General features: G+C 40.3%; 1 protein-coding gene across 1 annotated transcript in view; it reads right to left on the bottom strand.

Annotated features, from left to right (window-relative positions):
- The window catches only part of Wdr62 (WD repeat domain 62), a 67,307-nt gene that overhangs the window by 5,917 nt on the left and 34,696 nt on the right, over positions 1–26,694 (bottom strand). Inside the window, exons 6-25 of the mRNA XM_080285778.1 lie at positions 25,845–26,027; positions 25,121–25,281; positions 23,795–23,930; positions 23,053–23,253; positions 21,273–21,451; positions 20,206–20,359; positions 19,713–19,847; positions 19,375–19,446; positions 19,028–19,156; positions 18,468–18,661; positions 17,767–17,940; positions 16,639–16,832; positions 16,158–16,261; positions 12,747–12,970; positions 11,876–12,014; positions 11,442–11,611; positions 10,366–10,468; positions 9,090–9,183; positions 4,686–4,835; positions 1,146–1,297 (exon numbers count right to left, since the gene is read on the bottom strand). Coding sequence (XP_080141904.1) covers positions 1,146–1,297; positions 4,686–4,835; positions 9,090–9,183; positions 10,366–10,468; positions 11,442–11,611; positions 11,876–12,014; positions 12,747–12,970; positions 16,158–16,261; positions 16,639–16,832; positions 17,767–17,940; positions 18,468–18,661; positions 19,028–19,156; positions 19,375–19,446; positions 19,713–19,847; positions 20,206–20,359; positions 21,273–21,451; positions 23,053–23,253; positions 23,795–23,930; positions 25,121–25,281; positions 25,845–26,027 — 3,048 coding nt within the window. The remainder of the gene's footprint in view (positions 1–1,145; positions 1,298–4,685; positions 4,836–9,089; positions 9,184–10,365; positions 10,469–11,441; positions 11,612–11,875; positions 12,015–12,746; positions 12,971–16,157; positions 16,262–16,638; positions 16,833–17,766; positions 17,941–18,467; positions 18,662–19,027; positions 19,157–19,374; positions 19,447–19,712; positions 19,848–20,205; positions 20,360–21,272; positions 21,452–23,052; positions 23,254–23,794; positions 23,931–25,120; positions 25,282–25,844; positions 26,028–26,694) is intronic.

Genomic DNA, 26,694 nt, shown 5'->3' with positions numbered 1-26,694 from the left:
TCTTGCTGTCTCTAGATGAGTTTATTTTACTTAGAATGAATCTCAAGTAGTGATGGATTAACCCCTAACCGCTGGCTGACGTGTATAGCAGTCACGATTTTGGGCGTGGAGCAACGCCAGTTGACGTGTACTGTATAGCTGCAAGTGTCTTCCCACCACCCTTTTAACTTTAACTTATCCTTACTCATCAACGGGACCACCTGGAGACATGGGGATACTTTCATTTGAAAGAGGAAGAGTTGATGATTCTTATGTAGCTTTAATTTTTTCTCTAGCTGTTATAGTCTGGCAGATATTAGGGTTTGAAGTTAGGGTATTTTTTTCCATCACCGATATCCACCATAGGGAGGAACGTGCAACAACGGAAAACCCCCAGCGTGTAGGGGTAAACAAAGGCTACATCTAACCCTTCAGTCTGAAAAGTCCCTCCTAAGCTGAATATAACCTGAGGGTAGTGAGAATAAAATAAAAGATAAGCTACTTAAAAGAGGAGGTTAATCTTCAATGATCCTCAATATATATCTATCTTTTAGTACTGTATATGACATGATGGAAACACTGGAGAATAACCTGAACATAATTCTATTTAACTCATTCATACTCCCAAATAAGTAAAAGTACTGAGCAAAACATTAATTCATTAACCTCCTAAATTTCACTGTTTTTCATATACTTTTGAATTACCACAACTGTACTTGACATTACTGCAAAAATCAATCACCAATTTCATCACGCTCAATGAAAGTCTTAAATTAATATTCTATATATACTTTTGAACTACTGTATCAAACACGTACTTGACAATTATTTGATCAAACATTTAATTTTCATGAATCAGGCACTATTTTCTAAGCCTATTAACCTATAACTATACTTTACCTTCTAAGTTACTACACTCATGAGCTATAGTATCTGCATACCGTCTACCCCAAGAACTAGTAAGAGGAAAGTCACAGCCAGGCTTTCACACCAAACAAAGACCTACTGTTGGTAATTCTTTTCAGACTGCACATAACAATCTTATCTCAAACTACAGTACTCCTTGTCTAGTCTAATAAAGCACTGAACTACCACCAAATGCACTTACTGGCACAGGTGGGACTTGTGCATTACTGTAGCCCATATACATTCCTGCCTGCACCCACTTGCATCCAGTAGGGCTGCTTGTATGGGTTACTGATGCAAAACTCCTGCATGCATACACCCGTCCCAGAAAGCAGTTGGTGTAAACACTCCCTATCACTAGAGAACAGGTCCTTCCTTGGTGTGAATCCCAGCCTAAGACTTTCCTCCAGCCCTGAGTAGCAGAAACTATGGCTACCGAGTGTGCAAAATACCATCAATATGTAGATGATCCATTATGACAAGAGGAAATGTTGAGTAGAAGACAGAGACAGGCTAGAGCTTGAATTCCTTATTTTCAAGCTCTGACCTGTGTTTCTTTCCCACCCAACAAATACTATCACTACTAATGTATGAACAATAAACAACAGGGATAATAATGATGGTACACTATCCGTAATTTACATTAGCAAATGGAAACACAATGACCAAAGCACTAGAACAAGCAACATCAAACAATATGCTCTAAGAAAAGAAAAAAAAAATAGCTAAAGGAATACAAATAAACTCGCTATAACACAGAAAAAATACAACACAGTACATGCACAATACAGTACTGTAATAGCAATAATGTCAACAATATTCATAGTAAAAAAATAGCACTACAGTGGTAATTGTAAGTAAAGAAATATTACAGCAATATTATGCACAAGGAATATATGAGGCACTAATATACAGCTGTACAAACCTAATATAAAATAAAAGATAATTAATAAACAAAGGTGTCTATAAAAAAAATAATTAGGTGTGCTTAAACACTGATTCAATAATGCTGAAAAAAAAAGTACTACAAAATATGCTACTGTAGTATGAATCTAAGTTAAATGAAGGAAAGTTAAGACAAGGAGAGTTTGAATGAACATAAGGAAAGTTAGCAGAAGTTATTACGAGAAGAGACTTAATTATTTTGAATTAACAGAAGTTAAGAGGGGGAGAGCTTGAACTAACTGATGGCAAGTTAGCAAAAGTTAATATGGACAGAGTATGAAAAAACAGAAATAATGAATTACCACGATGAGATTTGGCAGAAGTTAACAGGATAGTCTGAATGGATGGAGAGAAAGTCAGTAGAAGTTAACTAGAGGAGAGTTTATATTTAAATTACAAAAAAAAAGTATAAAAATTTAAGATCAAACCTTAATTCTCTATACTGGCTTCTGAATATAACAATGAATACTACGAGCAATCTAAGAGCCATGATGCTAGAGCACCAAAGTGTAAGCAAACATCCCTTACATCTAACTATCATTTATGGAACACCTTGATTTGGTAGATGCAATCAGCCTGCATCTCACATTACATAGAACAGTTAGCAATGATGCATAAAGGCTGGACATGTTTCTTCATCACCATGTTTTGTAAATTATCATTAAAAAAATGGGAGATTATTCAGACCTTTGTGCCCCCTGTTTAAATAAATTCTAGGATCTCTACCAAATTTACCTGAGACTATAGATGAGAATGGAGAGTGTTCCCATGAAAGAAAATTTTAATGGTGTACTTGTCAGCCTAGCCTCGGACCCCTAGACTCCAAATGGCACTAAATGGGATTGGCATTTTATTTTACTGATTCACTTTTAACACATTAACATCATAAAATAATTCAACAAAAATAATAAAAATCAAAGTTTCACAAAGCATAGCGTATACAGGGTGTCCCAGAACTGGACGTACTAACTTTCAGAGGTGATTCTAGGGCTAATTATAAGTAGGAAATGTTATATCAACATGGGTCTAATTCTTAATCATTAAAGAGCTATAATTACTAATGACCTTATGGGCAAAAATGGTCCTCCTCATTATCCACACTTAACGTCATATGCAACTGTAGCTCCATAACAGTAGAGAATTGAACTCGTGTTGATATTGCATTGTTTACTCCACATCTGCCTAAGAAATGCCTCAAATTAGTATATCAAGCCACTGGACACTCTGTAGGTTGTACTCCACTTAACAGCACAAAACTGCATATAAACAAAGCACAGCAACTTCATTGTGTAAAGTCTATGAAAAGCAGTACAGGACAAAGTTATGCATTAATGAAGTACTGTACACTAAATTAAATTCTGAAGCAACACAAGAACACATATATACATATTTTTCATTCTTTCCTCTTCATTCTGTCTGTGGGTGGCTCTACACTGAGTGACAAGCCAAATGGTTTCCTGTACACCAGGAAACCATTTACAGTACCATGCTGAGTGGTAACCATATAAGCAAATTATGGCGCCTGGAAGTTTAGTGGGTAAATCAGGCACTCCAATCAGACTGAACTTGTGTAGGTTTATATCCAAGGGGTGGTTGGGGTTTATTGCTCACGTAATGCCACTCAGGGATGTATGACGCTGGTCACTCTCATCTTAAATGTCAGGACCAACCTGCCTAGCCCTGGGCTCCTATGCTCCTCATGGGACAACACAGGATTAGATGATGATGATGACAATGATAATATTGATGCTATACAGCCAATCAAATCAGCCCCTTCAATCCAATGCTTTTTCTTACAATAGTGCCAATAATAAAGATAAGAATGGAGGAAAAAAAAATGAGAGTAGTAGCAAAGATATGGGTGAGAGTGAAAGCAAGGGTGAAGACAAACTATGGCTGGTGAAAATCTGGGAACTGAAAAAAAAATTACAGGAAATAAGATACATTACAGGAAGGAACAGGCAAGGACAAATGATTTGTTGTGTACAAGTAGCAGTGGACAGAAACTATGACTGGTGGGTGTACTAAGGGAAAAATAAGTACAGTAAACCCTTGACGTAACAAACCCCGGTATTGCGAATTTCGGATATCACGAACGGCAAAATCGTGACCTAACTTCCCCTGGATTTTGAGAACAAAGGTCACTAAATGAGGGGGAAGTTTGGGAATCAGCCCACGATGACAACAGCATTCCTTCCTGGCACAGTAAGTTTACTGTAACAGAATTCATCATCATCATCATCATCAGAATTACATTATACTATACAGAGTATTCTTATTATAGGTATTGTATTTATATGTACAACTTCATATAGTATTGTATTTACATGTATACATCATGTGCCACTGAATTCTGCATGTAAAACTTCAGAGAGTTTAGGTTATGTTTAAGCACGTAGGACTGAACGACTCCCCTTATATAGCGAACTGAGTTCAGTAATCTCTCGGAAATACCAACCTCTCGTATATAGCAAACTTTTGGATATAGCAACCCACCCCTCCCCCCAATTAGTTCATTATATAGAGGGTTTACTGTATGACAAAATTAGGGTGGTGATGGTACTGCTACATATGGGAAGGAAAAACAAAAATGTGGGCAGCAGCAAGGGTATGGGGGAGGCGGAAATGGAAAAAAGGTAGAGTGGATACGAAAGTGGCAAAGGTATGAGTGTGAACAGAAGCAAAGTTGACAATAAAGGTTATACTAAAAGTAACAGAAATTCAAAATCACAAGAGACAGGGACAATGCAAGCAAGAATAGAAAAGGAAGTGGACAAAAGGAGTATGAGGCAATAAAAGATGAAGTGGGCAAGGGCAGCAGCGAAGGGTAAGGGTGGAAGCGGGTCCAAGCATACCCGCGGGTGGGGTTGGAAGCAGGCGTCTAGGTGCCCCAGGGTTGGTGAGGTCGCTAAGTGAGCACGCTCGGCGCAAACCACCGCCAACACTTCCACCGCCACCGCCACCACCAGGGCTGCTGCTGAACCCACTGTCGCCACTCCCACCATCTACAAACGTCAACAACAACACACATGCTAAACGCTGGATTCAGATGCCTCAGTTCTTGCTCCCTCAAAAGAGTTGCATTCACTGGTTAAGCCGTTATATGCGATGATGTCATTTTTCTCACAAATTCATTCTACCCTCACATGGCTTTATTTTGCTTCAGAGAGACTTTTTGAACTAGATAGCTATTGCGTACATACTGTTAGGTGTCTTATTCCTGTAAGGGGTGGCCACAGACAAACTGCCTCCACACCACCTTGTTTTCTGCCACTTGGCTGCCCTCCCTCCAATTCACACCCCCATTTCTAATATACCTCTCAACTCCATCCCTCCATCTCATCCCTGATCTACCCCTCCTTCTCTCCCCTCCAGCTCAGTTATATACACTTTTCTAGTAAGTCTCTAATTCTCTATCTAAGCCTTCTAATTCAAGGTCTCTCCTGAGTTATGTACACTAAAACCATTTGGAGATATCACAAATAAAATGAGACAGACATCATTGTGGCAATGGAGTTTACAGAATAAGAAAAACTACTGTAAATACAACTCACACAATCACAAGGATGGATCCCATTGACTTGAAAAATGAATTACAAAATATATTTCACATATAGTTCTTCATTAAAAAAAAAAAAAAAAAATCGTCACAGCACCGCAAAATAAGGCAGTTATCAAAAGTTACCCAATTTACTATGTACGATAAAAAAGAATTTAGTTATCAAAAGACCTACAAACAGCTATCCTTGCTGTCAACAAAAATTAACTGTGGGGGTGCAAGTTTCTTAGCTCTGGGCTATTTGCACTTGCTTAATAATACAGTAGTTTTAATACCTGGAGATTTACCCAGACAAGTAAATAAATAAATAGATAAGTAAATACATAAACTCACAATGATCTGAATCCATCCGTCATGCGTTGTACAAAAGTGCTGCAGGGAAGTTAAAAAAAAAAAAAAAAACATGCACACACACACAAAGGCTACATCACACATACACTTTCAGAAACAAACACGAATGCTTTACGAAACAAACACAAATGCTTTACAAAACAAACATGAAAGCTTTATGAGAACAAACACAAACGCTTTACAAAACAAATGCACTCAAATCAGACCATCAAGTTGTTGATGAAGTATAATAAGGATAAAAGAAATATATCAACCCTTTCAATCCAAGGACTTAATGCTTAACTCCTGCTACTCCCAGAAAATATTATTCAGCTTAGGAGAGACTTCCTGAACTGGAGGAGTTAGATATGGTCTTCATTAACCCCTTCACTGCTATAGTTGGTTTGCTCTAAGCTGACAAAAAATTTCTAACTCCTTTAAGCTTGGTTGACTGTCTAGTGCTGTCAGAATGGGCAGCTGACTTGCCTATAATCTGTTCACTTTACCTAGACATAAAACTGCCATCTCTCCACCTTGAATGCTGTGCTGTGACAAGATATACCCTAGAATACTGAACTAAATTACTAATCATGAGGAAGTGCCATGGAATGTGTGCTGAGTACTTTTACGGTCTTATTCTGCAAATGGGCTACCAGGAAATCAGCTGCTGAAGAATGAAAATCTTTGCTTAGTTAAAATGAATGAATTATAGTAACCAAGGAGACTCATTCCTATTTCATACACGGCTCAATGAATTTCATGTAACCATGACTTAGTAGTCAGTTCAGAGAGTGGCCCAGTTCCATTAGATAAAAACACACCAACTACAGAGATAATTATCTTTAAGCTGAGTATATATATATATATATATATATATGAAATATCTGGGGTAACCAAAATAAAACTATGGCCTTGAACTAAAGGGGTTAAGAGGTCTGGGGCTGACACTAACAGCACTCATGCCAACAACAACATGCTACACTCACAAAGCAACAACAACAAACAAAATGCACACACAAGCAGAACACACATGTATTATAATGCTTTGGAAATTCAAGGTACAATATATTATCTTTCAGCCTGAGCTAACCTTATTGTCTTCCTTTTTTTCCTTGTCTACTTATCTATCTCTTATTTATGTACTTATCTATCTATTTACTATATTTATCTATTCTTGATATTCAACTTAGATAATGTTGCGCAGGCTGAAGAAGTTAATGATAAAATAAGAAAAATATGGCTGTAATCATATCTTCATAAAATCACATACGGTATTTAAAAAAAATAAGAGGCCTAAAAAAAAAGAATAAGCATATTAAAAAGAAAAAAAGTACCATCAATAACCATGCATAAAAATTAATACGTCAATAACAGACCTGAAAAATTAAAGAAATATACAAAAATGGGCAGTTTAGTGTAAATAAAAAGGAACTGAGGAGGGCAGCTGGGGGTGAGTGGTCGGGTAGGTCATTCCTCATGCCAGATAGCAGCCGAGGTTCAGACTCACAAAACACACTTGTGACTTATTCTTTGTTGTAACTTATGATTTTTTTATTCTTATATTTTGGTGGTGGTAGTAGTAGGAGTAGGAGTGGTGGTAGTAGTAGTAGTAGTAGTAATAGTAGTAATAGTAATAGTAGTAATAGTAGTAGTAGTAGTAGTAGTAGTAGTAAAATACTATTAATACTACTACAACTAATACTACTATCACTATTATGACTACTACTGCTTTTAAAAGGAAGAAGAGACAATAGGGAATATTCTGCACTCCCTAGTCCTTATCCTTCCTACATAATTCAATCACAGTTACAAGAGAGAAACAATCACAAGTCTGTCAGCAAATCTGAGAGCAGGCTTCGAAAAGGTCGCCATCATCGCTTACGTTTGGAAGGGAGGACTTGCTGTATTGTCACCTTCTTGGCCAACAGGACCCGGTGAGCCCTCCCTGGGGCCGGGAATAGTCCCGGGGCTAGGGAGGGCTGGGACGTAGGCAAATAGACTGCTGGGGGAGGGCCTGGGGGAAGGGGCTGAGCTTGAACCACTGGGAAGTCCTCGGGGGCAACATGTGAAGCCGGAGGAAGTATGGGATGGCTTCGGTGTGTGTGACGTCGAGGAGAAGGATCCCTGCTCCCCTGCCTCAGATGCTCCAAGACTGGAGACTGAGGTAGGGAGAAGGACACAGGGGCAGACTGTTCAAACCTGTAGGAGTGAGTTTCCACAGTCACGGTCGAGACAGATCCCCCTCTGCCATTGCTACCCTCATTGTTTAATAATCCCTCCATTCCCACATTAGTCCCTATTTCCTCAGAGTCTGGGACTGAAGAACACCTATCCCTGGGGCTGTGGCTTGGGGATTTAACAGAGAAGAACGGAGGATTGGTGGGTGTCTGGGCATCCGAGTGGCCACTATCACTACCAGCCAAGGCAGAAGTGCCCTGCGATGTCGAGGCTAGAGAAGTGGGTGCCAGAATTGGATTGGCCAAGGCAGTGTCAGATGCAGTGCGGAAAACCTGGGTGTGCGAGTTCACGGGTCCCTCATTTGTAGGGAAAACATCGGCCTCATAGTCATTAGGCAGCTTCTTACTGACGCCTTCGAGGGACAACCGCTGCCAACGCTGTCTCTTGCGACGGGGAAAGGTCAGTGTTCCAGCTGACTGTGGGGCCGGTTGAGGCTCTGGTCTCATTTCCTGGTCCTTCTCTGGCTTACCTTTACCCTCGATTTCCTCCTCCTTGTCCTCCAAACTATCACAGCTGAAGTTTGAGGTCTCACTCTTTACTGTGTCACTGTCAGAATCCTCATCAGCTCTGCTTCGATGTGCCTGGCGTAGCTGCTGGAAGATCGGCTCATGGGCACTGAGTAGGGAGAGGCTACGCAAGGTTTCCTCCAGTGAATCAGTGTCCACTTCAGGTGGTGAAGACGAGTACCCCATCAGCCGCTCAAACTCCAGGAGGTCTCGCTCAAGCTGTGCCAGTAGCTGCTTACCTGTTCTCTGCTGGTCTCTCGGCACGGCACTCCCATCAAACACAGCACTGCCCACCTCTAAGTTAGCCCCTACACCATTACTCACAGCACAAAGACCCACCCCAGCACCAGCACTCAGTTTCCCTAGTATCTCATCAGCCGTACCTTGCCCTGCATTCCCTCCTAAGCCTGCTAAGTCTGAAACACGGCTAGATTCTAACTCTGCCACGTTGCAAGGAGAATATCTCGGAAGACCCCCGCTCTCCACATCTGCAACCCCCTCTGTTGAGCTCTTAACGCTAGCCGGAAGCAACTCTGGAAAGTCATTTGTGCCTGTGAGGGGTACGTAAGTCTGCGGGTGGGTGGTGGTGAGGTGGAAAGGGGTGCGGTCACAGGAACGGCCATTACCTTGGGTGCCGGACATGTATGAAGTGTCTTTCTCCGGAATGTTGCTGAGGTCCGAGATGCTCTTGCTGTTTCTCAAGTTTGATTTGTAACCGATCTGATGAAAGAGACAGTGTAATATTATCTGTACTGTCAACAAACTTAAACCATCATCATCATTATCATAACATGACTCACTTTACAAATATTATTCATTTCTTAACCCGTGGATTGCAAGCCACAGCTCAGGCTGGGATGCATCACGTTGTGAGCCACAGCTCATGCTGTGCTGGACATGCATCACTGTAAACAAAACGACCCCTACACAAACTCACGCATGGCAGTACGCTAAGACGGAGAGAGATTTTTTTCTTTTCACCAGATGATGCCCTGGATGTTTATCTTCAAGTTTACATTAAAGGAAAAAAAAAAAATGGATTTTTTTTTTTCACTACTCCCGTACATAAACTTACACATTGCCTTACGCAAAGACGAAGAGAGAGAGAGAGAGAGAGAGATTTTTTCTTTTCACCAGATGATGCCCTGGATGTTTAACTTCAAGTTCATAATAAACAAAAACTAAAAAAAAATCTTTTTTTTTTCCTTCATTTTCCGTGCACCATGGGGTGGAATAAAAAAAAGGTAATTGCGCAATCCACGGGTTAAGCATGATTCATAACTAATTAGATAGAAGACAAAGTGTACTATTATCTGAATTACTGACATACTAATACTATTTATGTAAATTATTCATAGTCGGGTTAAAAGTTCACCTAGTACTTCACCACTTCTATTCCTCATAATCTCTGCTGGTTAACATTTATAAGATGAGAGAGGTCTGGTATGTTTCTCTGCTCCCAGATAATGGGTTGTTATTGCTGAATCCCAGCCTGTCTGGCCAAGCAAACCTGTCTATCATAAAACCAAATGCCTCTGCAGGGCCATCCTACAAGTACAGTACAATACATGCACAGTCTAGAGATCCAGTGCCCCCTTACAGTAAACAGCACCTCACCAAGAGCTGTACAAAGGCCCATCCCATGGTGAGGCACAGTGAATTACAAGGAGGTTTGGCTCCTGGGTGGAGTCTGCACTTGCTCCACCCAAGGTCACAGAACCACCATGTGAAGGCTCTACTTCAGCTCACAGATATTATTATTCATTATATAATGCATCTGGGAGGAAAGGAACAGACATGCCCAATGCACTGTATAAAGAAAATACAGTGAAATTTTAAATATTGCAAAATTAACCTAACATTACATATCTCTAAAACACTGTAGATGATACGATTACTTACACTTTGCAATTTCTTCCTGGTTTCTTCTATTCTTTTAAGAAGCTCTTCTCTTTTGTTTGACATCTGCGTATCTTTATTTCTTGCATTGAATTTATACGATATGCTGAAAGAAAATACACAGACGTATATATTAGAACAAGTTATTAATGATAGTAAATGACACAGCACTCTATAAAAGAACCACGACATTTGAAATGTTGATTCACAAATACTAGCCGACATAAACCATAAATGCTTTAAGAAATACGTACATCATCATCATCATCATCATCCACACTTCTTTTCCCACCTCAGGAAGGGATGAGGTAGGGTCCAGAGAGCTAGAAAAAATCTAACAGAAGAGAAACTCATCAAATGACTGCCTAATTAAATGGGCCACAATCTCGTTCACTCACTATTCAAGCCCCCAGAATCCTGGCACTGTATCACAGGCATAAACACCCACACTTATGCATCTCGTACTACTTAATTAGCTAAAGTCAGTTCAACGTCTATCACATCACTGGAGTTATTCTCGTTGCCTGGTAATATCAAGTAAACATTACATAATACCCAAATACAGTAATCCCTCGATTATCCGATGTAACAGAGCCAAAGGTACGTCTGGATAGAGGATCCATCTGGATAATGGACTTCTCCCCTAGACCCCATTCAAACATACGCCCAACTCTGAGAGCCACTGCAAAAGGCCACTACAGTATATCATACAACACTCATTCCTGGCGTTTTACACTACTCTGTCTGGTCAAGCAGGCCTATAAACCACAGCCAAGGAATTACCATGGTCAAGCAGACCCATCAACCACAGACAAGCAATCACCACTGCAGGGTATGATGACATGAAAAAAACATGAAAAAAAAAACAGCCCTGCTGGGTGAAAATGTTCGCTCAGTCATAACCTCCACCCGTGTGCAGGCATTTTGTCTGGATAAAATGGAAAAATGTATGAATAATGGTCTAGAACAGCCAGAGCACAGCGTCTGGATAATGGATTGTTCAGATAATGGACAAACGAATAATCGAGGGATTACTGTACTGCATAATTTGCAATGAGAAATTTAGTACTATGCTTCACCTATTCTTATTCTTAACTTCCTTCTCGGGTCTAGCTGCCTCGCCTTCCAGACTCTCATAGTTGGTCTTAAGGAAGCTCTCTCGTCGGCCCACACGGTCTATACTCTCAGTGCTCACACTCAGCATGGACAGGATGTTGCGCTCAGCTGTGTCAGCACTCGGAGTTGAAACCTGGGTGGGTACAGAAATGGTTGAAATTTAAATACTGATCATCATCATCATCATCACTGCCACAACCGTTACAATATTCACTGTCCTCTTCCTCATCATCATCATCATCATCATCATCATCATCATCATCATCATCATCATCATCATCATCATCACCATGCAGACCCCTTTCCCAGTTAAGGATGGGGTGAGGCAGGGTCTAGAAAGCAAGAAAAATAATAAATAAATAGAATAAATGAATAAATAAACAAAACAAACACCGACCTCATCATCATCGTCTGAGTCCTGAGAGCCTGAGACCGAGACTAAGGGTATGTCAGTAGGTCGCTCTGGCCGTGCTTTCCTATGTCGCCTCTGTGACCGACGTAGTTCCTCCACATCCATAGCATTCACCGTGAAGTCACTGATAGAATAAAAATGTGCAGTGTTATACTCCTCTCACTTTAGTTTGGCCTAAAATTGCCATCTCTCCATCTTCAATGCTAAAACGTGACAACATATTAACACTAGAATATGATGCTAGTCAGGAAGAAGCTCTATGGAAAGGATCCGTGGGCAAATTATTGTCTTTTTCTGCCACTAACCTATATGAAGTAAACTGCGTAAGGATGAAAAGCTAGGTTAAGGGGAAAAATCTATTGTTACATAAACAATGGGGGCAATTCTCTTAATCTGCTTATGTCAAACAATTTTATGTGCCATCACTCAGATAAGGTGTCTCAGAGATGCACTGGTAAGGCTTAGAAATCACTCCATCACCCTCTTGGGCCATGAATGTCTTTTTAATCATATTCTGTGATCAACCATTCATCCATCATCACTCAATCTTATGCTGCCCCATCAGGAGCATAGGGACCCAGGGCTAAGCTATTCAGTCCAATGAGTAATGATGTATTAAGTTTGGCTAGATGTCCCCAGGTTGTCTAGCTAAAATGCCATTTTCACTTAGTGATCAACATTAAAACTATAACTCTATCATCATTATCATCATTTTTTGCACACACACACACACACACACCACACACACACACAAAGAAGATGAGAAAGATAGAGGGAGGATGAGAGAGAAGAGTTTAAACTAAAAATAAGGAAGGAGGGTACCAATAAAAAAAAACATAATTTGCAACAGGCCTACCTTGCAGTGTCATCATTGCAAGGGTAGTACATGAGATGGTGTGAGTGTTCTGTGCTTTCGTCATCATGTTCACTGCAGTCCTCTATATCACCATCGTGGTCAGTGGCGCCCTCATCGATGCGCTGACTGCTGCTGCCGTCACTCTCGTCAGTGTGGTGCCGATTGTGGCTCCCTGTGACCTCACTGCCTCGCTTCCTGCTGGTGATCTTGGTGGGTGGTGAGCCCTGAGGGAATGTTATCAAATATGTGGTTACTGTCAGCAAACAGAATGAGTGAAAGATGTTTTTTTTTTAGTGTGTGTAGTGTTATATTCCAACTAATGCCAAACAATTTCATTCAGCTGAGTTAGTCAAGGGAGCCTGGGAGGATTAAGCTTAGATGTGTCACTCAATGTAGTGTTACCTGAAGTGGAAAACTGGGTAATGACTGTGGCAGGAAAGATGGGAGAAACACAAAAAGAGCAAAAAAGCTGACAGAGGCACTAGGCAGCTCTACATCAAATCAGGTATAGTGCTTGAAAATATTAATTCCTCAACAACGACTGAGTGACTTAAATTGTCATGTAGTAAAATACAAATTGGAAAACTGAATTCCTAAACTGGTGTGTTGGCACAATGTAAAATAAATAATACATATCAAAATCACACCTATTTAGTTCCCATTAAAAATTTTAATTTTTAGGCTAAAAGGCAAAGTATATAAGTGCAAGTGGATCCACATGGAGAGACAGACTGACAAATAAGAAAGTGAAGGAGCATTGTGGTGTGGATGTGGATGTGATGGGAAGTGTTAGGAGAAACACAATGAGGTGGTTTGGCCATGTGGAGAGAGGATGGAGAGTGAGAGACTGACGAGAAGCGTGTATGTGAGTGAGGTGGAGGGTAAGAGGGAGGGGGAGGCCAAGGATAAGATGGTGAGATGGAGTAGAGAGGTATATGAGAGAGGGTGGTATAAGCTGGGAGCAGGGCAATGAAATGGCAGAGGACAGGGCGACATGGAGGCGATTTGTTTGTGGCCACCCCTTACGGAATTAGGGCATCTAGCAAAAGATGGGTAGATAGATAGATTAATATTTAAAAAAAAAAAAAAGAGAGAGAAACTGAGTGTATAAAAATGATGAAATAAGCAAAATCTCACTCAAAAGCAGAAAGTCAAAGAAGTGTATTTACAAAGAAAATTTTGCTAATCATTCACAACACTTCAGAGACAGGACAGAGACAAGAAGGAGAAAAAAAATACATGCACTAGTTTTCTACTGAAAAATATCAAAGCCGAAAAGTTGAAACAATGAAGAGAGACAAGAAGATGGGGGAAAAAAAAAAAAAAAAAAAATCTTGCATCAGTTTTATAAAATATCATTCACACAACTTCAAACTTCAAAAAAAGGACAGTGAGACAAGAAGAAAAATATCACATGCAACTTTTCTACACAAAAATCTCAATACCTGAAAAGACTCTTCCCCACTAATAATTTCCTTTAAACTGTCAGGACAAGGGACAAACTCAGGCTCGGCATTCTCATCCTGTAAGGTGGGAGAGGGTCAAGGCAGATGAAAGAGGTGGATGACATGCATCAGGTACAGGAGATGTGGTAGTCCCTTACTATTCACAGAAGCTATGGTACATAAATCTAAGTCGAGAATTTCTGCAAATAATTAACATACTGTACACACATATATACATCATCCAATCTTTTTTAACACATCAGGAGCATAGAGTCCCAGGGGTAGCCTACTCAGGGTGATCAGCCTCACCCAGCTAAGTGGTATTATAGGAGCATTTAACCTCAACCATCCCTCAAACGTAAACCCTAATATGCCACATCTGGTTGGTGCAGTTTAACCCACAAGACCATCCAGCATATGTTTTGGCTATGCTGTATGGTTACCACCCAGCGTAGTAAATGAATCATGAATCATCCCAAGATACACACTCAATTTTGCTTTTGTTGCTGTTGCTGTTTTTTTTTTTTTTTTTTTTTCCCCCCCACTTTAACTTGGCCAAGAATTTTGTCCTTTTGTTGCTAATTTCATGTATAGAATTGGCAGAAAACGACAATGTTATGGCCCTACATTATTTCCATAGTACAGTACTTCTTCATGACTAGCATAATATTCTGTTGTTAATCTACTGTTAAAGTTTATCATTCAAGATGTAATGGTGGCAGGTTTAGGCCAAGTCATTGTAATCCAAGTAGTGTATGTTGAGAGGATTATTATGGTATCACACAAATAACTGAAGGTGGCAACAGGAAACCCACAAATAGTGAGGGACCATTGTGTTTTCTCTGTGTACTTGATCAAAAAAGTATGTCTGTCCAGGTAATCAATGGCTTCACAGTAAGAAGTATTGTTGCCAGTGTTTTTTTGTATCTGAATGGATAATGCAATGTACTTCAAATGCTGTATAATTTTTCTTCTTTATATGTACTGATATGAACTATATGCATATACACATATGAGATGTTACTAAAGAATATTTTTAATGCTTTGTTCAGTGTTTCAAAACACTGAAAATGTGGAGATGGAAAAAGTCAAGACACTTTATTGACAAAGCGTACCAAAAAACAATGTATTACGCAGCTCTCTATGTTACTATACTCAATGCCTTTCAACCTGTCCATATATTCACACCTTCTCCTAGCAGACACCTCTGATTGGTAAACAATTTTTCTTACTATTGTTAAAATGGTTTCTAACAATATGTCCACAATTTTTTCATGCTTTTATGCCATGTACTTCCCATGGGGTGATGGCACTGCCCCTATGTAGGGGACGTTATTGGAGTGTACCACTTTGTGACCAGATAACCTTCCTGATGTCAACCAATGGACCTTGGCTGGGCTTATACACTCAACCCCTCAGTCAATAGTGCACTCTATCCTTTTCTCCTCCACAATGATTAGATTTTGGTAGCATTATTTATTCTCTCTCTTTTATAATCTTGTTACAGGCCACTAGGCCTCCTGTTATCTGTATTCTTTATGCACTCCTATGTATGTACTCCTTTCATAAATTTCACACCAACCTTGTAAGAGTCTTGGGTGGTAGCTGAGAGGGTGTGGGTTTATGGACAATTAGTTGGTTCGCACTGAGTGTACCAACTAAAAGCAAAACTATTGACAGAAACTATTCCCTATACCACCCTATACCTCTCCTACAGGAGGATGGTAGATTCAGTCTGCAGTCCACTGGGATCATCTGACAAATGAATCCAGTGGACTGCAGGCTTAAATTGTCCTCCTCCTGCAGTTCAACATCCTCCTAGTGGGAGATAGGAAGGGAGCTGATGGATGTTTGTATAACTGGGCAGCTCCACAGCCCAGTAACATCAGTACCACCACACAAAGGAATCCCTCTCCAGCACCACTACCACTAATAAAGTGAGTACACAAATCAACATCGGTCTGACCTGTTTGTTTGTGGTGGGTTCCTGGCCGTGGTACTGTTTGTGTACACCAACACTGTCCTCCAGGGAGCTGTCTTTGCTGGACTCAGAGTCAGCAACACGCTTCTCTGAGGGTAAAGAGGAGGGTTGTTTTGAGGATGTATCATTACTATCAACATCACCACCATCATCTACATCATCATCTAAACTTCTTTTTCCATATAAGAAAAGGATAAGCCAGGGTCCATCACACTACACATAGAGTAACCCTGGGACCTAATGGGTTAAACTTGTATATGATGCCATGCTTCCTCTTGGGAAACCCGCAACTGAGGGTGGTCATAGCACAGCAAATGTTTTCTTTTCTACGAACTGGAAGCTAAACCAAGTGCCAAAAACAATTAATTACTTCCTAACACTTGCTGGAAACTGTTGAAAAAAAAAAAAAAATCTAAGATGCATACCACAATCTAGTACTGTACTAGTGCCATGTTAAATGTCTTACCTCTGGCAGGGAAGGGTATAACTGAGTCCGTGTGGTAGTGACTCTTAAATGTGATGGCGTTGTTGTGTAGCCTCTGTGCCCACCGACCCTTGGGCATGTCCGGTGCTCCGCCACGGTCACCTGCCGCCCCACCACCACCTGTAGGCTCCGTCATCTGCTTCTTGGCCCATAAAGGTAGCTGCCCCATGCTGAACCTACACATATCACATGGAAAGATAAGTTATTTAATTTTATTCAGGTTAAATGTGACTCCTATGGTGATGAAATTACATTTTTCTATCATTCTTCTCACTCTCCTGTACCTTCTCTGTTTCCTCAACTTAATCCTAATACTCCCCCTCTTCCTCTTCCTCCCCCCCCCCCTCTGCCTCATCATCATCATCATCATCCATCCATCCATCATCCAATTCCATGATGCCCCGTGAGAAGCATAGGAGCTCGGGGCTAAGTAGGTTGGTCCTGACATTTAAGATGAAAGTGACCAGCCTCGCTCATCCCTGAGTAGCATTACATGAGCAATAAACCCCAACGACCCCTTGGATATAAACCTGCACAGGCTCAATCCGATTGGATCACCTTAATTACCCACTAAACCACTAGGTGCCATAATTTGGTTTTATGGTTACCATCCGACATAGTAAATGGTTTCCTGGTGCACAGGAAACCATTTGGCTTCTCACTCAGTGTAGTCACCCACAGGCAAAAGGAAGAGGAAAGAATGAAAGAAAGAGAGACAGAAGAGGAAGGAAGGAAGGAAGGGAGGAAAGGGCAGACACCCAAAGCAGCACCACACTGAGTGAGTGGATGATGAGCACCCCTACCTACCACCTATCATCATCATCATCGTTGTTGTTATTTTTATTATTATTTTTATTATTATTATTATTATTATTATTACTATCATTGTTATTACTATTATTATCATTATTAACCACCATCATCATCAGCATCAGCATACCAACACTAAACTCTTAGTCTGCTTACCTATTGTCGGTCAAATGGGCCAGACACTCATTCATGCTAGAACATGGAAAATCATCATTATCATCATCAATCATCATTAACACTATCAACATCATCATCATCATCACTATCGTCACCCTAAAATTAACCTATCACCCTGCTTACCTATAGTCCGGGTCATCCTGTTCATTGGCATTTTGGTCGAATACTTCTGCAGAGGGTGGTCGAAACTCATCATTGTCCACTGATTGGCGGCCAGGTCTTGTTTTCTCCCTAGCTGCTCGCTCTGCCTGTTGGGCTATTCGTGCCGTCATTGTCTGTGTCATGTCATGAGGCATCCTGTGAAGAGAGGAGAGAAGAATCATCATCATCATCATCATCATCATTATTACCATTACAGCACTGTCATAATCCCTGTCAATATCATCTGTATTTATCTACCTCTCTACTTATACACATATGCCTTAATCCTACAGGGAGTGGCCATAAACAAATCCTGTCCACTGCTCCTCCTCTAATACACACACACACACACACACACAAAATCTCTCCCCCGTCACTTCAACTTGTCCTTATTCTCCTCCCTCACTTTTCTCACATGCACTATTCTAGTCAATCCCCCATTCTCCATTCTTTCCACACAGCCAGACTATCTCTGGGTACATCTAACAATCCCTCTACCTCATCCTTGCTCTCCCCCTCCTTCTAACTCAAATACACTCTCTTAGTCAATCTCTTGTTCTCCATTCTCCCCACAGTGCCAAATGATACCTAGACTTATTTTTTTATACTATCATCACCATCATCCAAATCTCTTTTCTTGCACTGGGATATTTTCTTCTATATTGATTCAAACATCCCCTCACCTCCACAGGAAAATACATCCATCACCCGACACCGTGATGAGGTGGCGTCCATCTGGGGTGAATCTTAGACCAGTGACCAGCTCAGAGTGGCCATACATCGTGGCCATGCACTCCCCTGAATAGTAGTCGTATATACACATGTTCTTGTCTGTACAGCTAGTGGCCGCATAGATTCCACTCTGATCCAGTACAACCTGCAGAGGGCATGATGTGGAAATGTGGTTAAAATAGTTGTCATTATTACAATCATCATCAACATCAACTTCATTGTCATCAAATGCTTGAGAAAACTGACTAAAAGTCATCATCATCACCATCATCATCACTGCCCTATTTACCATCTATGAGATGGGATGAGGCAGAACCCAGAAAATTCATGGTCTCTCTCATGATTCACCCATGAGGACATCAGTAACTGCAGCTCCATAACAGCTGAGAACTGGATCCATTTGGATATGGAATTTCTTACTCACAATCAGCCCTTGATTCATCTCCTAATATTGGTACATCAAGTCCCGGGACATCCTCTATAATCATGTACCCCTCACTTTCTGCCTCACCTTTATCAGTGTGCCGTCGTCCCCAATGGATCCCTTGAAGGTCTTGGAGTGTTTGCCAGTGGTGACGTTGTAAACACGGATATTGCGGTCTTGGCAGGCTGTTAACACGTGTCGTTGCCCATGGTCAACCTGCGCAAAATGGAAATATACAGTGAGGAAGATGGACAACGAGAGACTGACTAGATGAGATATGGATAGGATGATCTAGGATGGTGGTAGCATGTGAGACAGTGAGCATACCCTGCAAAAAGAACACTGAAGACTATATGAAACCATACTGCTTGACTCCCAGTGTAGTCATCTATTGCACCATTCCATCAAGAAGCCACAAAATAGAAGATACTCACCTCCATATCATATAAAGTTGTTTTACCCGCTACGTTGTGACCCCGGGAGAACCATATTTCATTCTGAGGGTTCTGGTAAATGAAAAAAAAAGTTGTCACCATTAGCATAATGACGATGATCATCATAATTATCATCATCAAGAGATTTAAAAAAAAAAATAGTACAACAATATAGTGTCTGATTCATCACTCTGTTCTCCTGCAATACAGTACCTATACAACTGATCTGCCCATTCCCAAAATTAACATCATCAAATGTATGAAAAAGTTGTGATATTAAAAACATACACCAAGAACTTTCCGTACTGTATTTGCATAATATATTCACTGAGTCATACCATGGTCGCACTGCGGAAGATGATGGATCGGTCAGCACTACACGAGACCATCTGAAGGGATCCCTGGGTTTGGTAGAATCGCACTGACGTGATGGCTGAAGAGTGGTCATCCAGGGTCTGCACAAAGCTGTAGTCCTACATGGAAAAAAAATACAAATATCAACTATGCAAAAATTATATCACATCATTCTGTAGACATTCCATAACGCTTTACTGCACAATACAGAAAAATGCCCCCCCCCCCTCCCTCCCCATTTATAAAGGTTCTAACAAGTTTGCAAGCAATGGCCTTGGTCACCAAAGGGCCACTCTCCATGTTACTGAATCTCAAGCAGCCTCACTGTTCAATCACTTAACCCTGTGGCCACACACTCTTTATGGCCTCATTAGAAGTCTTTTTCAGTCTACCTCTTGCAACTCTACAGACCTCAACAGCTATTTAAGGTTCATTCATATTAAAACTAACACAAAGAGTAGGTTCTCTCATATTTACCTGATCTACTGAGAAGACATGGATGAGTCTGTCACGTGATGCTGATGCCAGAAAGCTGTGTCCAGTGTCGGGTCGAGAATACTCCAGACACAACACCTCTGCGTCATGGGCCTCAATCTTACACACCTCATCTAGGAACTGCAGCTCGTGAACCCTGTATACCAAGAAACATACTAGCTTTATAGAAAGGTAATGGTATCTAAGTTCAGGATGGGCCATGTACCGTACTGTACAGAGTGTCTTGAAACTTGATATTCAGTACATACTCTCAAATCTGAATTGCTTGGGTTCAATGGCTTTATAGCAAATGGGATATTTTGGAAATAATAATGAGAAAATCAGGCAAAAAACAGCCTACAGAACCACGAACAGTATATGCAATGAAATACCTTTTATTAGTAATATACTTGTCCACAAATAAATTTTGTCTTCAAATATGCATTTATTGTGTGAGGACAGATGATACCAACAAACTCCTTTTACGTTTAAAAAAAAGAAAAAATGGAAAGTGCAGTTCTTTGGAAACTAGATGTTCAGATTTGGGAGGCTCTACTGCACTACCCTTGGGAGGTAACAAATCGGTGCTATGTTAATGGCTCTACATATACAATACAGTTAGAAACATCTAAATTGCATCACCTGTTTCCTATCTAAAAGAAAATGATATGTTCGTCATCATTTTAAAAGAGGTTAAGAGACCATATGAAACTTTTAATTGCAGTAACTTTTTTTTTTTTTTAAGCATATCAACCTCTTTCTTACAGCCCAGCAGTCCTCCTACATGTCACACACCTTCATGTGTCATCATATTTCCCCTAATACCCACTGTACATACTCAACACATGCTAAGGCTGACTCATCAGGGCTGGTACACTGTTGTTAGTAGAGGGTTTTTTTTATGACATGTTGGTAGGTCTTGTGGAAAATTAGTACAGACTGTTTTAATGAATTCAGTAGATAAAACAGCTCCCTATCCCAGCCTGGGTTTGAACTCACATAATTTCAGATGCCAGATGACCTCCCTTACCACTCGGCCACTACCTCTCCTGTTTGTTCTTGATTCTTACCTGATGTTGCCAGCACGGTCCCCAGATGCTAGATGCTTGCCGTCTGGACTGACTCTGATGCATCGGACGCCATTACGCGAGTCATAGGAGCTGTCATTTCGGTCTGCCCCCTGAGGACTCACATCGGTGTCCTTCAGGAAACCTAGCTCAGGGTCCACGTACAAGATTTTGAGCAGTTCCTACATTGGATGCGGGAGAGAAAAGCTGGCTAGCATAGCATATAGCATACTGCAGCAAAGGAAAGAACTGTATGATGGTAAACATGAGTAAAAATAGATATGCAGTTGTGGTAAATCAATTTTTTCCACTGCCTCAAAACTAGCAAGGTATATGGCAAACTGCTGCCAAGAAATCATGTAAGGCAGTTGAGGAGGAGGAAGATAATGTATGTTTTAATTCACCACTGTAGTTCTTTTTCCACTGCCTTAAAATTAGCAAGGACTATAACTTCCTGCAGCACAGGACACAACAGAATCACAGTAGATGTAAAGGAGAATAAATGTATGGCTTTGGTCAATACGTCTGATGCAGTGAAATTTCATTGCAAGGTGTATGAATACCTATAAAAACCAAATGCATAGCATACAACGACATTAAGTGCAAGGGCACAGTACCAATTTAAGGTACAGTAATGTACCTATTTTACTTGTGTTCACAAGTAAAATTTAATTTTCAGTTCTGCTGGACCAATGCACCAGCAGATGCTGAAGAGCAACATCTTCATGTGGTGACACCAGTATTGCCAGGTTCTGGAGTTTCCCATACCATACAAATGCTCCTCAATCCCAAATCTGATAAATTATGATTAATTATAAAGTGCATTTCTATCTACTTGTCTATCACTTGCTCGAGGCTTTAATCCCTAAAGGGATGGCCACAAACAAATCACCTCCAAGTCACCCTGTCTTCTGCCAACAAGCCTCCCTCTCCAAATCACACCACCCTCTCATGTATATGTCTCCATCCCATTCCTTCATCTCATCCTTAGTATCCCCTCTCCCCTCCTCATTGCACCACATGCACCAACACTCTCCCAGGCAGTCTCTCAATACTCCATCCTCTCCACACAGCCAAAGAAGGCTCCCTGTTCTGTCCTGCATCACAATGTTCACATGACAAACAACCAAGCTAAAAAAAAAAGGCTTCAAAGCAGCACTAAGGTTACCACAGAGGTATCCTAAAAGAAGCAAAAGCATAGCAAGCAAACAAATAATCAATCAGGCTTAAAAAGTATCAGAAATCAGTAAGTAATATCATAAACACCATCATTATGAGCCAACAACATTTTTAATTTTATTTCATTTTATTTAACTCCTATGTTCCTCATGGGGCAACACTGGATTAGATGATGAATGAATGAACAATTTTTTTTTTTTTTTTTTTGTAATTTTATTTTTTTGTCGGGACCAACTGCCAAGCCCCGTACTCCTACGCTATTCATGGGGCAACACAGGCTTACATAATGATGATGATATTTTTTTCTGTCACACACACCAGTCCTTTCTGAAAATATTCACTAGTACTGTACTCCCCAGAAAACTAAAAGAAGAAAAATGTGAATTAAAAAAAAAATATTTGAACGACCTTAAGTACCTCTATAAATACTTGTTACATGAGTTTTAATGCAACTGCAAGTGAAATACATTAAACGTACAACACCAGGCATATCCTGGGAAAGAAAAAAAGTAAAATGACTACAGCAGAGGGTTGCGACTACCTATATTACTATTACAGTACCTACTACTACTCCTAGTACTACTATACTACAACAGGTACTCACACTACTGTAGATGTTGTGCTTGTACAGAGTGTTGGAATTCATGTTAGGGTCGATGTTCCAAATCCTAATGGTGTCGTCAGAGGAACAGGTAATGAACGACCCCGGAGGCACGACTCCCTTGACCCCCTCGGTGGCTGGCGGATAAGTCTCAACGCCCCAGATGCAAGCCGAGTGGTACAGGTAGGAGTGGGACTTACCAACCTGATGTATTATGAATGAAAGTTGGAACATCATCAGTATCATCATCAATATCTATAACTCTTTCTACATGCAGAGCTGTACAGTGGGATAGGTATTGTAGGAGTGAAATTTGCTAACTTAACACTGCAAGAATGAGAGTTAGACAGTGATCCTTATTAGTGATCCTTGTTACTATAGAAGTCAAGAATGTGTTCCATATATCATGAATTTTTCATGCAATTGCTGGTGCAGGTGTTGTTGTTGTTGCTTGACCCTAGAGTGTCGAAGGATAGGCTGAGTTTTTTACAAATCAGTATAATCTAGCTATCTTCATCTGGGGAAAAGGTATTGGCGAATTTCAATTTCATAAATAGAATGCATCCAACTGATACAGCTTTCAAAATATCCATGATAAATTATCAGAACAAACAGAAACACACATGTAAAAATCACTATTAAATTAAAATGATATGGAAACTTTCATATATATACTGTGCTTGTATACTGCAATAATAATAAGAATGATTTTTAAAAAGTCTTACATATGACAATGTATACCTACCCTTTTGATATCCTTGACATCCCACACATACATGGAATGGTCATTGTACACAGCAGTAACTTTGTGGTTGCTCTCATCAAAAGTCACAGCCATTGTGTCTGGGTACTTGGCATTGTTGGGATGTGTTGCCATGTGGCTGCAGGGTTAAGTCACACGGGTTAGTGCACTAAATACACACACACACACACGCACGGCATAAATCTCTTTGTTAATGCACTAAACACACGCATACTGTATACATCATAAATATCTCTGTTTGATCTTCAATTACTATCTTCCCTGAGAGTTGCTGTTGCTCAATCCCAGTCTGTCTGGCTGAGCATAACCACTGTAAACAACTGCTTCTCTGGGGCCCTCCTACAGGTACAGTACAGCACAATACATACACCATGTAAGGATCTGGCACCCCCTTGTGGTTGACAGTGCCTCACCTGGGTCAGACCAAGGCCCTTCCCACACTGAGGTGTAGGGATATACGGAAAGGTTTGGCTCCCGGGTAAACACTGCAGCTGCTCCACCCAGGATGCACAGGGTCACCAAGTGTAGGCTCCCCTTCAGCACTTACCCTGAGAGTTGCCATCACTTACTTGATAGTAACTTGGCATGGGTGGGGGGGGAATCACCTCTACATGTTAGTATACAACACAGAGCTTTCTTAGTTATTACTAACAATGTTATCTAAACAAACTACATATGAGCTAATGAGTGAGAGCACTAACAGGCAAACACTTCATCTAATATGGGGTTGCCCTACATATATTCCATAACCCACCACTTCCCTCAGACAGGAGGAAGGGAACGCATGGGATATTAATATTTTGCAAGAAGTACTAATTATATTAACAATATTTCAAGACATTAGATGCCTATTACAAATGATGTGTTAATTTTTGTATAAATTCATTTAAATTATAACAATATATCGGTACGTATGGTATAATTTAAACACCATTTACACAGCAAAGTAACACATACATTGTATTTCTTTTTTTTTTTTTTATGGGTGGGGGAACTGGATCAGAAAAATTAATCAATTAAAGTTCAATAAACATAAGTTTATCTCTGGTAACAGAATTAAACTGGATTGAAAAATATGATAAACTTAATGAGTTTCTTCAACTTCCTTTATAGAATGGTTTAATAAAAGAGGACTTAGTTTTAGTCAACACAGTACAAAATGTTTGGAAATAAAGAAAAAATAAAATAACATAGACAGTACATTCATATACACATTATCCAGTGCAGCAAACAAATTAAAACAATGTACTGTACAGTGAATTTGCAGGCCAAACACTATTAACACAAAAGAAAAAAAAAAAATCATACCTGATAGTAAGTCCCTTAGAGACATCAACACCCAGGTAATGGGTACGAGGAAGCGTTGTGATGAACTGAAGGTTGTATGGACTGAAGCAGCGGATGATGCCCTCAGCGCACCCCACAAATATGTACTCCTCACCCGCCACCACACAGTTGGCACTCACCGTCTGATAGCACAAAGGTAAGGGTAATGGGGAAGTTTAATTTAATATATAGGTACAGTTCATAAAGCATACTATATCTATGTATCTGTGTCTATATATCTATTACCTACCTATTTATCTATATCTATTACCAGATGCTTTAATCCTGTAAGAGGTGGCCACAAATTAATTACCATATCACCCTGTCCCCTGCCATCTGTCTCCTTTCTCTCCAACTCACACTCCTTTCCTCTTAAACCTCTTCACCTCATCCCTCTACCTCATCCTCTCACACTCCTTTTCTCTTAAACCTCTTCACCCCATCCCTCTACCTCATCCTCAGTCTCCCCCTCCCCCACTCCACTGCTTAATAAATTTTCCAGCTTGTACTTTATGTGATTAAAGAATAATAATCACTCATCAATCCTGTACAAGATTACATTATGTGCATTATGTTGGTGATTTCTCATGCAGGTATACAGTAACCTTCTACACTGTGCACAAAAAATAAAATAAAAAATAAAATAGTATAAAATAAAACAAAACAAAGTAAAATAGAGAAAAGAAAAAGAGATACTGCTACTCACCCTCAGCTCAACCCACTTATCCAGGAGGCGTCTGTTATTGAACTCACAGAGGAGACCCGATTTTGTGATGGCAAATGTAGAGTCCCCCATATCCCCCCGGCCACAGGCCACATCACAGAAATAGTTGTTGCGCTGCTCACCCAAGATGGCCGACCTTCCTGTGAGTGGCACTGGCTCCTTGAACTGGTGAAGGAATAAACAGAAGGTTTATTGAATGTAACTGTCATCATTTGTAGGCTTAATAATTTTATATATACTGTATATATATATATATATATATACACACACACACACAGTAACCTACTCACATGATTAAAAAAAACTATTCACCCACGTATAAAACATGTAATAGGCGTACACACTGAGTGTGTGGAACATGTCCGAGCGAGCATGTCAGGCAGTGCTGAATACTGTTTCATGTGGCACATCATCTTCCTCTGATTTCCTGACCAGAAAATACTAAAAAGAACTTATTAGATTACACCAAAAATATTCCCTCACACATCCTAAAACCAACTCTCTTAGCAATCATCGGAAAATACTGCTGGGCTACTCATGCAACCTTAGACCGTTACTTTTTGTGCACCCGGCTGTTACGCTAATCTGCCTTATAAGAAATCACATCCTCGATTTACAGAAAAACTATTGGGAATTACAGGTTGTCTACGAAATGAAAATAATTTAGGATTTTTATGCGATTTCCAAATTGGTGTCTATCTTTCTTGAAACTTCAGAATTGGCTGAGATATCCAAAAAAGTTCGCTATTGTACTACAGAGTTTTCCTCCCGACTTCTGTCCCCATTTCTTGCTGATGTGATAAATCTTTCACTCGGGTACATATGTCAGGGG

This window comes from Coenobita brevimanus, chromosome 108 (genome assembly GCF_032717465.1).
Source record: "Coenobita brevimanus isolate Jiangsu-jjx chromosome 108, ASM3271746v2, whole genome shotgun sequence".
NCBI classification, from domain to species: Eukaryota; Metazoa; Arthropoda; class Malacostraca; order Decapoda; family Coenobitidae; genus Coenobita; species Coenobita brevimanus.
Note: the sequence above shows the minus strand (reverse complement) of the source record. Positions and strands in the feature narration are given on the sequence as shown.